Source organism: Ostrea edulis, chromosome 5 (genome assembly GCF_947568905.1).
Source record: "Ostrea edulis chromosome 5, xbOstEdul1.1, whole genome shotgun sequence".
NCBI classification, from domain to species: Eukaryota; Metazoa; Mollusca; class Bivalvia; order Ostreida; family Ostreidae; genus Ostrea; species Ostrea edulis.
The window spans coordinates 21445342-21460768 of record NC_079168.1 but is presented as its reverse complement, the minus strand read 5'-3'; the positions used below and the strand labels follow the sequence as shown (position 1 = coordinate 21460768).

At 35.6% G+C, this 15427-nt stretch overlaps 1 protein-coding gene across 2 annotated transcripts in view; it reads right to left on the bottom strand.

The window, feature by feature from the left end:
* Nucleotides 1-559: 559 nt before the first annotated feature.
* Nucleotides 560-15427, bottom strand: part of LOC125650489 (sacsin-like) — a 43562-nt gene continuing 28694 nt past the window's right edge. For both annotated transcript variants that reach the window (XM_056164408.1, XM_056164407.1), the window contains exons 7-9: nt 14870-15153; nt 2841-13597; nt 560-1670 (exon numbers count right to left, since the gene is read on the bottom strand). In XM_056164408.1, the coding sequence (XP_056020383.1) occupies nt 1404-1670; nt 2841-13597; nt 14870-15153 (11308 nt within the window). In that variant the 3' untranslated portion in view covers nt 560-1403. The remainder of the gene's footprint in view (nt 1671-2840; nt 13598-14869; nt 15154-15427) is intronic.

The window sequence follows — 15427 nt, the reverse complement described above, 5'->3', positions numbered from 1 at the left end:
CACAAGTGGAATTGGAGAGGATTTTGTACAGTTGTAGTTTTTCTAATGGTTTGTTATGTCATTCTTGAGTTACCAACAATATGGGGGTTATCCAAACTGAGATATATTTGATATACCATCGATTTGAACACTGCATTAAGTCATAAAAGCACCTACAAGCCCTGCATTACATGTAGCCCTAGTTATATATGCATCAGACTGTTTCTTTGGCCTAATAAACAATCTAAATGAAGGACTAAGTAAGGAGGTAGCTTTGGGTAATGAGCATCCTTTCTGTTCAGTATCAGCATTTAGTTTTGCTTTGTTACAAAGATATGACCCAAACATGTTTTAAAATTTTCTTCAGCAACTCAAATTTCTCCAAATGACCTTGGGTTTGGATTATGACATATAAGTCTAATTTCTGTACAAAACTCCTTTATAATCCCCAAAGCTTAATTTGCTGGGGGTATCTTAGAATATATTTTAAAGGATTTTAGTGCATTATTTTCAACATTTAATATATAATTGCAATATCATACACCTGTAACATCAGTAAAGAATAACTCAACACTTTGAATTAAAATTAAAAAAAATTATTTCAATATTCTTCTCTGTAACAAGAGTTTAAAAAATATAGTTAGATTAATTTATATGAAATTTTGAATTTCAATCAAAAAATATAATCATAGAAATAAGTCTATAAAGTTGACATAGATTTGGGAGGATGTCATGAATTACACAAAACCTGTGATTTGCAAATTGTTCACAATTACAGATTTATTAACACTTGTATATTAGAAAGTTTTCAATATACTGTGATGAAAAGTACAAACTATATAAAATACCATTGAATGATAAACAATATAATATTCTGTCTGAATGTTCAAAACTAGTACATGTAATACATGTATATATGCAAATCATACTGCGACAAAACACATGAATCAAAGCGTTATTATGACTTTTATAAACGTGTGTGTGATGTGTTAACATCAGACAGGGTTTTGAAATGTAATATAAACAAGTATATATACATTACAATTCTATGCAATACCATTACAAAACATTTATAATCAGCATTATTTAAAAAGAAAACTCGTACTTATAATATAACAATGTAGAATGAAATATTAGCCATAAGTAGCTAATGACACACACATTTGGAAGGTAGCATTACATATTTAAACCCAAAATACACCATGGAAAGAAAAAAAACCCACATAGTTGGCAAAAAGAAAAACAACTGAAAACAATCTACAGATACATAGAATAAAATATGTACAATGTATTTTCTATTCTAAATAATGACATTTACGTAGTTCAATTACATGTATATATAATAACATTTCTAAAAACCTGATGTAATTATAACACTGCAGTAATTGTAGCAAGTTTGAAATGTTCCAATGCAGAAGTGGGTATTAGATGATCTCGCCCACCTTGTCTACTATGAGCTTGGCCAGCTCTAACGCGCGATCTGCCTGGACTCTGCTGTAAGCTGTGGATGGTTTGTGATTGGTATCGGGGTACCTCATCCTCTGTGTGTCGTGTGTTAGGATCTGTAGGTCACTTGCTAAACGTCGTAGCTCATCAGGACATGCCCGAGCTAGATCCAAAAGGTTTTCAGAACGTGTAACTCGATTTGAGTCCTCATTATACTGCCAAGCAATCAGAGCCTTTTCAGCAGCCTTCAAGTAGAGATGAAAAATATATTATACAACTATATCTCGATTTTGTTATAGTTCATGCAATTAATTTCTCATTCTAAGTGTACGGTTATTGTTTATCAATAGTAATATGTCGTGCCTAATTATTCCACAATAAACAAAACACATCAACACGGCTTAACCAATTACACTGTACTTTAATTTTATCAATATTTATGTTATTTGATGAAAAGTTTTAAAAGCTGTCGGAGTCAATATTTAGACAAATTGAATCCGTGAAGGTGATACCTGAAGTGTATGACCTTATTCGTTTCGGATTTCCAACATTTCGGTTGAGCATCACTGAAGAGACATTATTTGTCGAAATGCGCATCTGGTGCATCAAAATTGGTACCGTATACGTTTTACATTATGACCCCTGGGTCGAGGCCTCTGCTGGTGGACTGTTAGTCCCCGAGGGTCTCTACAGCCCAGTCGCTAAGTACTTCGTTACTAGCTTGAAATACGGATGTATATTTAATTGCTGTTATAAAATTTAGAAATTCATTTCAAAATTAAGGATCATCTCCCTCATGCATAGCTCTTATCCTTGGACGAATTTGGCTCCACTTGTTTGGCACGCTGTTTTTGGCTATGTTTAGATCTAAAACTTCATAGTTATTTCGGATTTCCAACATTTCGGTTGAGCATCACTGAAGAGACATTATTTGTCGAAATGCGCATCTGGTGCATCAAAATTGGTACCGTATACGTTTTACATATAGTGGCGAGGAAACATATTTACACATTCATTTCATTTGACCTGTAAGAAGTTCTGTCATCGAAATTGAAGGGCCATATATCCTTGAAATATTTTGTTTAGAAACAGAAAGCTCGATCTTCACCTTGCTTTTAATAATTTTCGACACATTAAAGATCAAGGTAGTTTCAGAAAGGGTGTAATTCAACCCTGTACATGGGTAAATGAAAACTGGAATTCTATTTGAACAGGTTTATATCATGGAATTCACTTATTTTAAACTTATGGAGTATTAGTGTGGTATTAAGAGTCGTGTATCAAACGCACATAAAGCAAACTACATACAGATGCATTATTGAATTAATGATGCATTTTCATGTAATTTGTTCTATCGATTTTGTATAATTGTAATATGATAGTATTTATTTACAAATGAACAAAACATCACTCACTTGATGGCTGATCAAACAAATCCAATTGAAGAAATCCTCTGTTGAACATTCAGATTGCGTTGCAAAACGTATATCATATTTGGATTCACCAAGCCATTTACTAGCTTCGTACGGCTGAGGCTTTGGGTAGTAGGTATCGTCAGTATGTTGATAGTGACTTCTTGATGAGCTTGATGGTCTATGAGATCGCCTCTGGTATTCTTGCTCTCTTCTGAAGAATCTCTCAAATTCATCGAAAAAACTATCGCTCCACGGATGGGATCTGTTTGGTTGTTCTGTTCTTTCTTCCGCATCAACATTTTCTCCATTTTCAAGTTTTTCAATAATTTTTCGTATATACTGAAATACTTTCGTTGCTCTCTCAACATCATCTGAATTTTTATCTGGATGCCACTGGAACATTACTCGGCGGCAAATAGTTCTCCGTTGATCATCAGGAAGTGTAAATGCATGCTTCAAGATTTCTCTGATTTCTTTGAAAATGGCATCCAAAGTTCTGTTATCTCGAGGTGGTAAATTTTGATCAGAAGTTGGCTCCCTTCTATTCAAAACTCTAACTTGAAAATCTTGAAACGTATTGTTATCATCTTGTTTCTTTGATCTATTAAATTTGTAAAGTTCGAATGCTTTCATTTCCTTTTCTTCGTGTGGTCTCCATTCGACAAGGTATGCTTGTAAAAATGACAGATTGCTTGTACTAGCAGTTGGTATTTTTTCTTTCACTATGCCATATTTGTATTCCATATCTCCTGTTGTTTCGTTTGTGCCTGCAAGATAAGCCACGTACTCTTCCGGTTCAAATGATATGAAGGCATTGTCTAGGATAGCATGCCATCGGATTTCTACAACATCACCAGGCTTGGGAAGTTGATGGGAGATGTCATTATGCTTTTTGTTCAAAGATGGAACGCTAAGTTCAACCAAGAAAGATTCGATTTCTGAGCGATTTTTCATTTTCATACACAGCATAAGTAAATGTTCTGTCTTATTGAACTTACAGTCCGTGCATTTTCTGATGGCTCTAACAATGGAATCCAGATTTCTATGGACAACCTTTTCGGAATCATTTTCATCAAAGAAATTCGAATAAATCAAACATTGAAGATGTCCATTCTCCTCATTGCACTGAAAATGTCTTCGACATGGTTTTGTTTGAATAAGTTTGCCTTGGAAAATGTAAACTATTTGCATACCACTTGCACATTTTAAACGTATTGCTCTCAAATTTTCTCTGATATGAGAAATATTCTCATCAGAAGGGAGGTCTTCCCTTTTGTCAAGCTTTTCTTTCAACACCAATCTCAGGACCGCATTGACAAAATCATTGCTTACAAGAAAATCATTTATTTCTCCTGAGACCGGATTTTCACTTATACTGGCATTTGACATATCAATTTCAGACTTGATGACATCAGATACCAACTTGGGTCGAATTCTCTCTGGTAGACTTTTTAATTTTGTTTGCATGCTTTCTTTGTCCATTCCTTCCACATCTGACAATACTTCAAAATGTTTTTCTGTGTCTGTTAAAACTGTATCCAAGTTTATATCATTCATGTAAATTAATGATTCAGCCTTTATCAACCTACTGTTTTTCGATAGCAGGAAAAGTTCCTGATCATCTAGCTCCTCTGAAATATTATCCGATGGAAGAAACTCAAAGAAATATTTCATTGTTCTCTGTGCTATCTTCAGTTCGTTTGCGTTCATACCATCGTTGGAATGGATTTGCTTTAATGTATTTGCAAATGTTTTTGTAGAAATTTTCCTGGCAGCTCCAAGTTTTTCGAAGAGAGGAAAACATCCAAAGTATTCATCCGGAACAACCATTGAATACGGTATCATTGTGTATTGCTCGTCAAACTGAAGAGTAAATCTTTCACAAGGCAGTAAACGTGGAAGTTTGGAAACGAAAAGAAATGGAATTCCCTTGAAGATCTGTAACTCTGATGGTAAAATGTCTGAACCACTTGCATATTCATAAAATTCCTTCATCAATCTTGATATCTGATCAACTCCTAAGGAACTGATACTTGTCTCTGATAGACATCCAAGGTGATTGCATACTGTTTGAATATGGGTAAGAATTTTTCCTTTCTTTGGTTTCTGAACTCCAACTTCTGACAAATCAAGTCCTGAGAACACATTTGCATTGTTAATCCAATATGGCAGTATCCTACATTGTGTCCACGCAACTGTTTCATACACACTCATCACAGATCCGTTGAAGTGTATCAGATGGTTAGATTCATCTTTTGGAGGAGGATATATTTTACTATGCACTGAGTCTATTTTCTGTGGTACAATGAATTTGATTTTACTCACTTGTGCCAGAAAGTCAGTGGAATGAAGTTCAGATGCATGTATTAAATGATGGACAAGGGATTTTGACTTCTTTTCAATTGTTTTGGACAAGCCCGTGCGTCCTTGTACTTGCAACTGAAGTGTAAATTCTAAAAATAAATCTTTTGACACTTCTGTTTTCATTCCAGCCTTAGTCATGAAAACTCTCCATGACTCGGTGGAAAATGGCTTAGGCGGGTAACAGTTTGGATCCTCACACATGATTGTTATCAGCATATTAAATGGACTGAAAAAATCAGAGGCAAATTTGTAAATTCCACTTTGGGGTATGAATTTAATTCCTTTTACTGCTTTGATAAGTTTGTCTTGTTCTTCATTATATCTTCCAGAACATTTCAACAATTCATTTTTTATGTATTCTAAGTGGACCATTCTTTTTTCTTCAGGTATATTGAAGAATGCTGGAAGAATATGCACCCTATATACTTCAGATATAGAGTGTTCCGTCACATTGAAATGCTCGAAAATGCATTTCAGTCTATCATTTTGACGCAGCAGTATCTTTCTTGTTCTCTTAGCCCATATATTCATTCCGTCTCTTGGAAGACCAAGCGGAAGTGCTAAAATATCACGTTTTTCTTCCAAACTGATTTTTTGGTCATACACAGTCGTGAATAAGGGTAGCTGTCTCAACTTGTCGAGAAAGGTTTGTGAATTTGGTAGATTTAATAAACCCTTCAATCCACCCGCGAAGTACTCCAGAATGTTGTCACAATCGTCGAGATCTATTTTTGTATTTTCCGCTATTAATTGCCTATGAACATGCAAACACTCTAACACGTCATGAATTCGATCTTGTGAAGCAACGAGATGGCGCAGTGGATGTGAAGAGGGCAGACAGTTATTGTCCAACAGAGGCAAATTTATTTTTTTTAACGAATATTTCATTGCTGGTTGAAATGAAGATAAACTGATGACATGGTTGGCGGATTCCACAGGGATAAGCTTGTTTGTAACATCTTCCATCAATCCAAAGAGCTTTGTACCACACACTTGTGTGGTTGGAATTAAACTCCAAGGCAGTATCGGATGAATGATGCGCATTACTTCTACTTTATCTTGATTCTCCCCAATTTTTTCCTTGAGGAATTTCCATAGCTTCTCCATCCACGATTTGTTTGGAATCTTCGACTGGTTTGGGTTCCACAGGCATACCTGATGGCGAAACATGTCATAGTCCACTTCAAATGGCAATAATTCCACAAACTTTTGAAGGTTCATATCTTCTATACACTTCAATTCCACTTTGCAGAATAATTTATGCAAGTCTGTGTGTAGGAAATTTTCGGCTGAATTTGGCACTAAGCTTGAAAATGATGTTCGTAAAACAGGTTTGTCGCAATGAAATTCTACAAGGTTTCCAGTTTGCAATACACAGAGAGGCAATCCTTCTACATCAGAGATAAATTTTTCGCTTCTCCTACAAAATTCTAAACACGCCTTCACACGATCAAGTGTTTTAAATGGTGATTTTGACAATTCTACCTGTCCGTTCTTTCTTATGGCATTTTTGACTTCACAGTCCTCTGAATTTAGAAAATCTATGACACTTTCTGCACAGAATTTTTGAATTGTATTATTGGCATTTTCGATACTCTTGCAGATCCATAAAGGAGTATCTACTAGTTTAACCCCCAAGTCTTTTGAAATTTGAATGATATTTTGATTTTCTGTCCCATGCTCTGTGAATTCATCATTGAAAAGAACATTTCCAGTTTCCTCATGCATGGGATAGCATGAAAGTTCACTGATATTTTTGTCGACCAAATTATGGGACAAAAACAATTTCATGTGTCTCTCAGCAATACAGCAATACACAGCTTTCACAAAATGTTTCCAATAATGGTCGCTGGCTTTTTCAATATTTGGGAAAAAACTGTGAAACATATCCAGTTTTCTTCGCAAATCACCCGATTCATGTCTTGACGTGGGGTGTAATCCTAAATTATCCTGTAAAGACTCCAGCGCCTTCGTGTAAACTGGAGCAATGACATGTTCCAACACCATATAGTTCCATTGTGTTCTATATTCCTTTTTATCATCTTTCCATAAACCTCTTCTTGATTCATTGTCAAGAGAAAAATGACCATTGACGTGCATAGTTAAGCCAGTTGTGCTAGGCAACGGCAAGAAGCAAAATGCTGTTGCATCTGTCAATGCAGACCTTTCCAAAGGCATTGCAATTCCTCCAATGGGTAGAAGTCCTAAATTGTGATCATCTAAGGCATCTTGAACAGAGTTTGGAATCTGAATCCCATCATTAAACCCAAAGGTTTGAATAATACACCATTTGCTTTCATCTTTCAGTTGATGTTTTACTGTCACAAAGTAAGTTACATCTATTGGATTTGTGCAAAATATTTCTCTGCTTTCTCTGGTTTTCTGAAATGAAGTGGCTTTATTCACAATGTGTTCGTCAAACAGTGCTTTTTTCTTTCTATCATCATCTGAAATGAGCAGTTCAGTACTGTTTTTCTCAATCAGTTTTCCATTTTCGATGCTTGCTACAGTTATTTTTGTCACGTTCCTCAAAAATAATAAACACTTCGTCATTTCTGATTCAAACGTCGCCAACATTTTTGAGATTGTTTCTTCAGAAACTACCTTGTTTGACAGATCGGATTTCTCAGCAAAATCAAGAGTACGCAGTGGTAATCGAAACACTGTTCCTGGTGACTGAAGTAACACATCCTCATGATAACATTTGAAAACATCAACAAACGGTTTCCGTAAGTCATTTAATCGATCAAATCTGGCACCAGGTGAAATCTCACTTGCGCCCGGCGCATATTTGCAATGTGGATCCATAACACACAATGTGTCTTCGTCACCTTTAGGTGATTTGGATAGAAATGACGGAACATCTGTTATGTGGTAAACAGAATTGAAACCCACACCATATTGTCCTGTTGTTGTTGGATCATCTCCTTTCGATCCTCGACCTAAATGCTGAATACCACTGATATCATTCTCAGTGAAGTAACTGTTGTTGTATACCAAAAGCGCAGGCCCTTGAAGTGAATTCCATGACGAACAAAATGTTTTTTCTGTCTCGTATCTATTAAAATCTGTAATGAACATCACCTCAGTTGCTTTTGCATCATCTGCATTTTGCAGCATTTCTTTTAAAATGCCTTCGTTTAATGGATATTGTTGAAGTATTCTTCTGATGCGATCGGAAAGTTCTTCTCTTTGTCCGAATGGTCTCACTTGTTTGATGTAATTTTTCATCAACGAACCATTTATCTTTGACTGTACTCCAAGTTTTCTTGCATCTGCCTCTCTGATTTTCGGATGAATGTATTTTAAAGATTCCCCTTTTTGTAACATCGTACTGTCATCAAAGCATAAATTACGAATAGGAGAAAGAATTCCATCTTCATCAGGAATACAAATATCCATTTTGCCTTCCTGGACGTCTGTCCCTTTAGATACTTCAGCAAGTAATTCAACAAGTTTACAAGCAAGATTTAGAGATGTTTCATCAAGTGCACCTTTATGCTTTTCTGTCATTTCTTTTAGGACTGCAACTACATCCTTTTCATCAAATTCTTTCTTCACACCAATCGCTTGCAAAAATCTAGTGTTGCTTCTCCACTGAATACGATTCAAGCCAAATAATAATGGAGAACAAGTAACTGGGATAGATAATGCAGTTTGGTCAGGCTTCACGAATGTATCATCAATCAGAAGACAAGGCTCTTCCTTTAGTGACTCAATTTCTATTGAAGAACCATTCTGGCACACATCATCCAGATGTTTATAAATATCTGCACAAACCATTCTCAGGAGATGCTTGGAGGTCTCTGATATTGACAGAGGATCAACAGTTTGACATATTACAGTAAGCTGATGGACAACTTCTGCAACTGGTAAATCCTGTTTTCTGTTGACACCGATTTTACAAAGAACATTTCTGGAATACAGTGAGATTTGTAACATAGACATGTCCACAATAAGCTTTGAACATCCAACCAAATGTTTACAAGGTTCCATGTAAAGAACTGCTGGTTTAGCCAATGTAAATGTGAAAGATTCTTTCAAATGTTGAGAACACTTTGAGTCAAATAGTTTGGATTGACTGGCTTCTGCTGCCCATTGTAAAGGCCAGTCATTCGGTTTTGATAAAACAGGGAGAAATGCAATGTTTTTGATATGGTTGGATACAGCTTTTGTTAAAGAATCACTTCCTTGAATGTAATTCAATATGTTTTTACATCTTTCGATACCACATTTCTTGCATTTATCTGCGACTATTTCAACTGAAGAAATCCTTTCAATTAAGAGATTATCATGGATTTCATTTGTCATCATTCCCATCCATCTGAGAACTTTTTGACGACCTATAGTTTCAAATTCTCTTGGAACAAATCGTTCGTCCTCCTCAGAAAATAAATGTGCTGCCTTTCCACCACGTTCCACCAATTCGCATGGCTTTTTTAGTGTTCCCTTAGGACTGGTAGGAATACATTCAATTCCTTTCATGCTTGAATTCACCACCTTATTTGCTTTGTCTAATGCAAATAGTACAAGATTTGAGATCATGTCCAACGACCAGTATTCATCATTGATATTTTTTAGAAATACATCCAAATAAAATCCTTCTAAAGGAATTATCTTTGATTGCAGCTGATCTGGTAGTTTTCTAAACAATGCTAAAAAACTTTCTAAAATCTGTTTTTCAAGCGGAATCAAGGTCTCGATTTCATTTTCTATGTAATGAATTGTTGCTTTTAATGCCATTTCTCCTATATCTGACATCTGCAATTCTGGATCTAAGAATGTAGATCGACTCAAAGGTGCCCATATTTTGTCTCTACAAAACACTTTGCTATCTCTCTGAATAATCAATTCATAAAATGATCTGTAAAACACATCAAACAGCTTGTTTTCATTACAGTTCGAGACTGTTGGCCAAATATTTTGGTAATTTTCACACAGTATGTCATTTTCTCCCAAACTTTCTATCAAATGGATATATGCATTGGCAACAGCGTCAGACAGCAGTGCTTGATTCCATTCAATTTCAAAATCTGTTTTGTCATCCATAGTTTTTAATGAGAGTTGCCTTCTGTTGGAGGATACAGCAAATGATCCATTTACGTGTACAGGAAGTGGTGTAGTAACCGGTAAAGGTAGATAACAAAAAATATGACTTTCATTGTAAAATCCACAGGGAGTCGCTTGCAGGGGTTTGAAAATTAGATCACCATCTTCTTCTTCAACATAAATTGCAATGCTTGCCAATGGTAACGCACCTGCAAGATTAGTTTGTTTTGCCATCTGTAAGCTTGATGTTGTACCAGATGCCCACGATATAAACCATTTTGCTTCAAATTTTCCTTGGTTTGATTCACAAAATCGTTGGCAGTCTTGGGTCACTTCACTTGATATACTGACTAATGATTTCTGAAGAACTTTCGGAGGGTTCCTTTTGCAATTCCTTTTCCATAGTTTGATATCTGATCCAAATGTTGATAAAATATCAGAGTTGTCTGACAAGTGATCCTTTCTATGAACGCGATGCAAAAGAACCATTTCATCTGGAGGACAATTTTTTGGAAGATGATAGAATTCAATTTCCTTGACATGTTGGGTAAACAGTAGCAAATTTCCTGCACTTTCCACATACAAACTAATCATGCTATTCATTTCATTCTCATCGTAATGTTTTTCACTGATGTCGCTTTGGAAAGCCTGTTGTTTTGTTCGCAAAGGAAATCGGAAGAGAACACCTGAAAACGACGGGTTTTCAGTGTCAAGATTGCAACCGAAGATGGTGTTGAAAGGTTTAAATTGATTTCTCATCCTTCGGACCAGAACCTTGTTTTTCGTTGCTGTAAGGTCTATTTTGAGTCCCGGATTACTTTTCTTCACAGCCTTGCCGAGATACTTTGCATGCGGGTCAAATATAACCATATTTGAACCGGTGATAAAACTAGGAACGTCTGTTAAATTGTACACCGAGCAAAACCCTAGTCCAAATTTTCCAACTTTGGTCAAATCATCTGCCTTGGTTGCTCCACTCAGTTTTGTAATATTTTCTAAATCCTGTTGTGAGAATGAAGCATCATTGTATGCCCACAGGGCTGGACCCTGACAAGATTCCATCTGTTCGTCAATCAGCCTTGTTCTACAATCCACGTTTTCTCTTTCATCATAAAGGAAGCAAACTTTTGTAGCTTTTGCATCATCAGCATTTTGTACAATTTCTTTTGGAATAGCAAAACCATCTTTGTAATCTTTAAGCAGATTTTTTATTCTTCTGGTCAGTGGTTCAGTTTGCCCCCATTCCTGGATACCTTCAGTCTCTGATAACAAATTTTCTGTAAGAGATGGTACTCCAAGTCTTGCTGCAGTGTCAGATGTTAAATCCTTATGAACAAAATACATCTGTTCCCCTTCCTCTTCCGCCAGACTTTTTAACCAGTCTGCGTTGCAGTAGTTGCACTCTTCGGCAGGTCGAAATTCTAGTTTCGTGTCAACAGCTGTGTGAATTGGAATTGGTACATTCATACTGTCCATTTCAGGAGCAAATTTCAGTTTATTAAGGATCCTAATTATGATTTCCAGATCACGATGAATACAGTCTATTCCGAGATGATTATTTTCATGCTTGTCTTTCAAGGAGTACAGAATTTCAATAAGTGTTTCAGTTGTTTGTCTTTGCTTGCAACCAAGATGTTTTGCTAATTCTTTCATCTGGTATGTTTGAAACTCCTTTGGTAATGGTACAAGATATGGCTGAAGTGCAATGTCATCTGAACTCCTATTGATAGAGATTTGACTTGGTAGAACAAAGCCATCGCCCATCCATACTTTCCCTAACTGTATCTCAATATTTCTTTTAGAAGCATATAACTCTGCCAAATATTCATAAACTCGCTTGACAGGAAGAAGATACTCCGATTTGTTTTTCTCTTCATAATTTTCTGTATATTTCAAATGCTGCCGCAGTACAAGTTCCAAATCTGGTATCCTAGTATCCCAGCCAAATTCTTCAGCTAGTGTGGAAGATGTATTGGGTATAGTGATTGGGACAACATTACCGACCAGTCCTTCATATTTACTGTGGTAAACTTTGGATGGCTTGCAATAAAAATGTTCTGACTTGAACCACTGCATATTTGGAATAGGTGAACTTGGGCGCTGAAGTGGCTGTATTATTTCCAGTTCCATCAAAAGTGATCTCAGATTTTGTCCCTCGTTTTGCACATATTCATTAAATAAATCCCTCCTGTTGGTTAGTACTTTCAAAACTGCTGCTTGTCTTTCTTGATCTGAAGTTGTTACATGACTCTCAATACTGCTTTGATGTATTGCAATAGCAGCATGGTATATTTCTGTAGCTGTTAACTTCTCATTTGACTTGAGTCCCAGTTTCTTTAGTACTTTGATTCCTTTTGCCTGGACATTTCTTGCCGGAAACATAGATTGATTCAAAACTATTTTGACAGCAATGTCATCAGAAGGATCAAACAACTCTGATGGTTTTTTGTACATATCTTTCCTTGTTAGAACAAATGGTACACTTTTAATTAGCTGAAGGAGCTCGTTGCTTGTGTTGTAAATCTTTTTTTCTACAATAAATTTCATCACTTTCAGCATTTCTTCTTGGCTATAAAATTTCTCGTCCAAAATGCTGAGTAAGATTTCCTTGAAGATGTCTGCTTCACCTAGCGCTTGTGCCCCGAGTTGCTTCGCAAAGTGAATGGTGTTTTTGTCTGTGGATAGAATGACATCTGACGGGTAAGGCACAGGCAGACTTTGTGGTAGAACTCGATTATTTTGTGAAATGCTAACGTATCCCTTCCGAGTTTCGAACATTTTTAAGTTCTTCAATACATTTTTCGCAGATTCGCTCAGTGGTTGACGTTCCCTGCTGAAGAAATGTAGGAATTCTGCCTTCTGTTCCACTGTAGTATTTTGATTGAACTGTTCAACCTTTTCTTTCCAATTCTGCATTCGACCAACCTTATCGATGATATTCAAAATACTAACAGCAGAAGTATCGGGTATGAATTTATGTAACTGAGAATGCTGACAGACAAAGTCCGGCAATGATCCCAAAACTATGACTGAAAGCAATTTCAAACATATTGAAATGTTTTTCGACATCTGTCCAAACATCAAATTCTCATTCAACATGTGCATTTGATACACGTCGCTTTCTACCATTTCCGGAATCAATGGGAGATGTGACACAATGTCTAATTTGCTTGGAAATTTGTCCACTATAAATTCCCATACCCTTTCAAGCCATTTCAAATCAAGATCTGAGCCTGAAATTTTCCATCTGATGGGATACGGTCCATCTCTGATATTTTTATGAATTGTTCGTTTCAGGAGATCGATGAAATTAGCCTCATTCAGGTAACGGATCTGGTATATGCCTGAAAAGGATATTTTACTTGATTCTTTTATCGACAAAGTAATTTTTATAAATCTTAGACCCAATTTAAAAACATTTCAAATCATCATATTTTCACAAAAGTTTGGAAACAAAAATCAAATACGAAGTAAATATACTTGGTATTAATGTCATAATGTAATATTTTTGGATCTAACTTAAAACACATAACATTACATAACTTTTTTTTGATGGCGAGATTAACTAACTTTCGATAATAGTCACGGTCAATGGTAGCAGCAGCAATAGTCATTCTTTTAAATTCAAAAGGAAATGAAAATCAAAAAAATGGTGAAGTTAATAAACTTTGATATTGTTATGTATATGATTTAGCGCCAACAGCTTGGGGCATGACTAGATTGCAATCAATATTAAAGGAGCATTAACACGATTTGAACTGAAAATTTTCAAACTTTATTTTTCCATTTTTAAATGTTTAGAATACTAAGGTATTTCTAATGATCAGCAAAAATTTGAACGTCAGATGTTCAAGTGCATGGGAGATACAGAGCTCAAATTCTTTGTTATGTAAACAAGGCTGTGCCATGGGTTTTGTTTACATAGGTTAGATATACTAGTAAAAGTTTTGTTTAAAGCAGGTTTTTCAACTAAAAAGTTAATTCTGGACATAGTTAAATAGTTTCTAGTGTTTAGCACATCTCATTTTGTTTTAAACATGTTATTTTCCATTAAGCAATCTATATGTAAACAAAAACATGGCACGAGCCTTGTTTACATAACAAAAAATTGTGAGTGCTGTATCTCACTTATAACTCAACAACTGATATTAAAATTTTGGTTGACCATTAGAAATACTTCAATTAAACATTGTAAACAAAAAAAAAATAATGGAAAAATAAAATTTTCAGCTCAAATCATATCCTTTAAAATAAATAATTTTCACGAAATTTAATAAAATGAATTTTCCTTTGAAAGAATCTTAAAATAGTATTCAGCATATCGTCGTCTCGATCACATACGTTGCAACGCATACATTCCGTGTACTCCCCATGAAAAAGGAAAGGTTTTCTAACGAAAAACAAGCATTCAATGAGTTCATAGTACCTAAATTTGGCAACTAAGAAAGATGATGTGAAAGTTTTTTATGTCCATGCTTACACTAGATTGCGATCTTTTCCATCACTATCATAGACAAAAGCAGATGGAACAAATATCTGTTTAAAATTGACCTCTAATTAAAAATGGCATGTTAAGAGATGGTATAAAATCAAGCAAAATACATGTATTTTCTTACCCTTTTTAACCAGGTCTGAAAACATGTTCGTAACTTCTGACGGTAACATACGCAAAAGTACATCTTCCATGCCAACCAGGATGTCTACCTCTTCCGGCGATGCCATATGTATGAAGTTCGAACTTTTCTTCTCTCGACTAATTTTTGTGTAATTCCCATTGTGAAGAGGTACAAGATAGAGACCTTCCAAATGTTTAGCATTGCCGGAACTCAGAAGGTATCGAATCAGATTGAACTTGTCGTCATCACTGCAACTGGTGTATTCCTCGGACTTTCTCAAGATCCTAAAATTTATCAGAAATTACTTTCAACATGTAGAAGAATTAAGCTTGAAGATAGTCTAGTAGACTAGTGAAACACAAATAATCAGTAATACAGGTTTTCATTCAGGTGGTGCAAAAGCAGATCTTTTGAACTCTGAGAACTAGAGTGTCTTCAGTTTCTGGCTATTAAAACTTTCACACGCCGGGTGTATTCGTATATTATTATGACTTAGAACCTGGTCAAAGATTTATAACGCCGTTTTCGGTTAAGTACATACCACCTGTATTCCTCTCA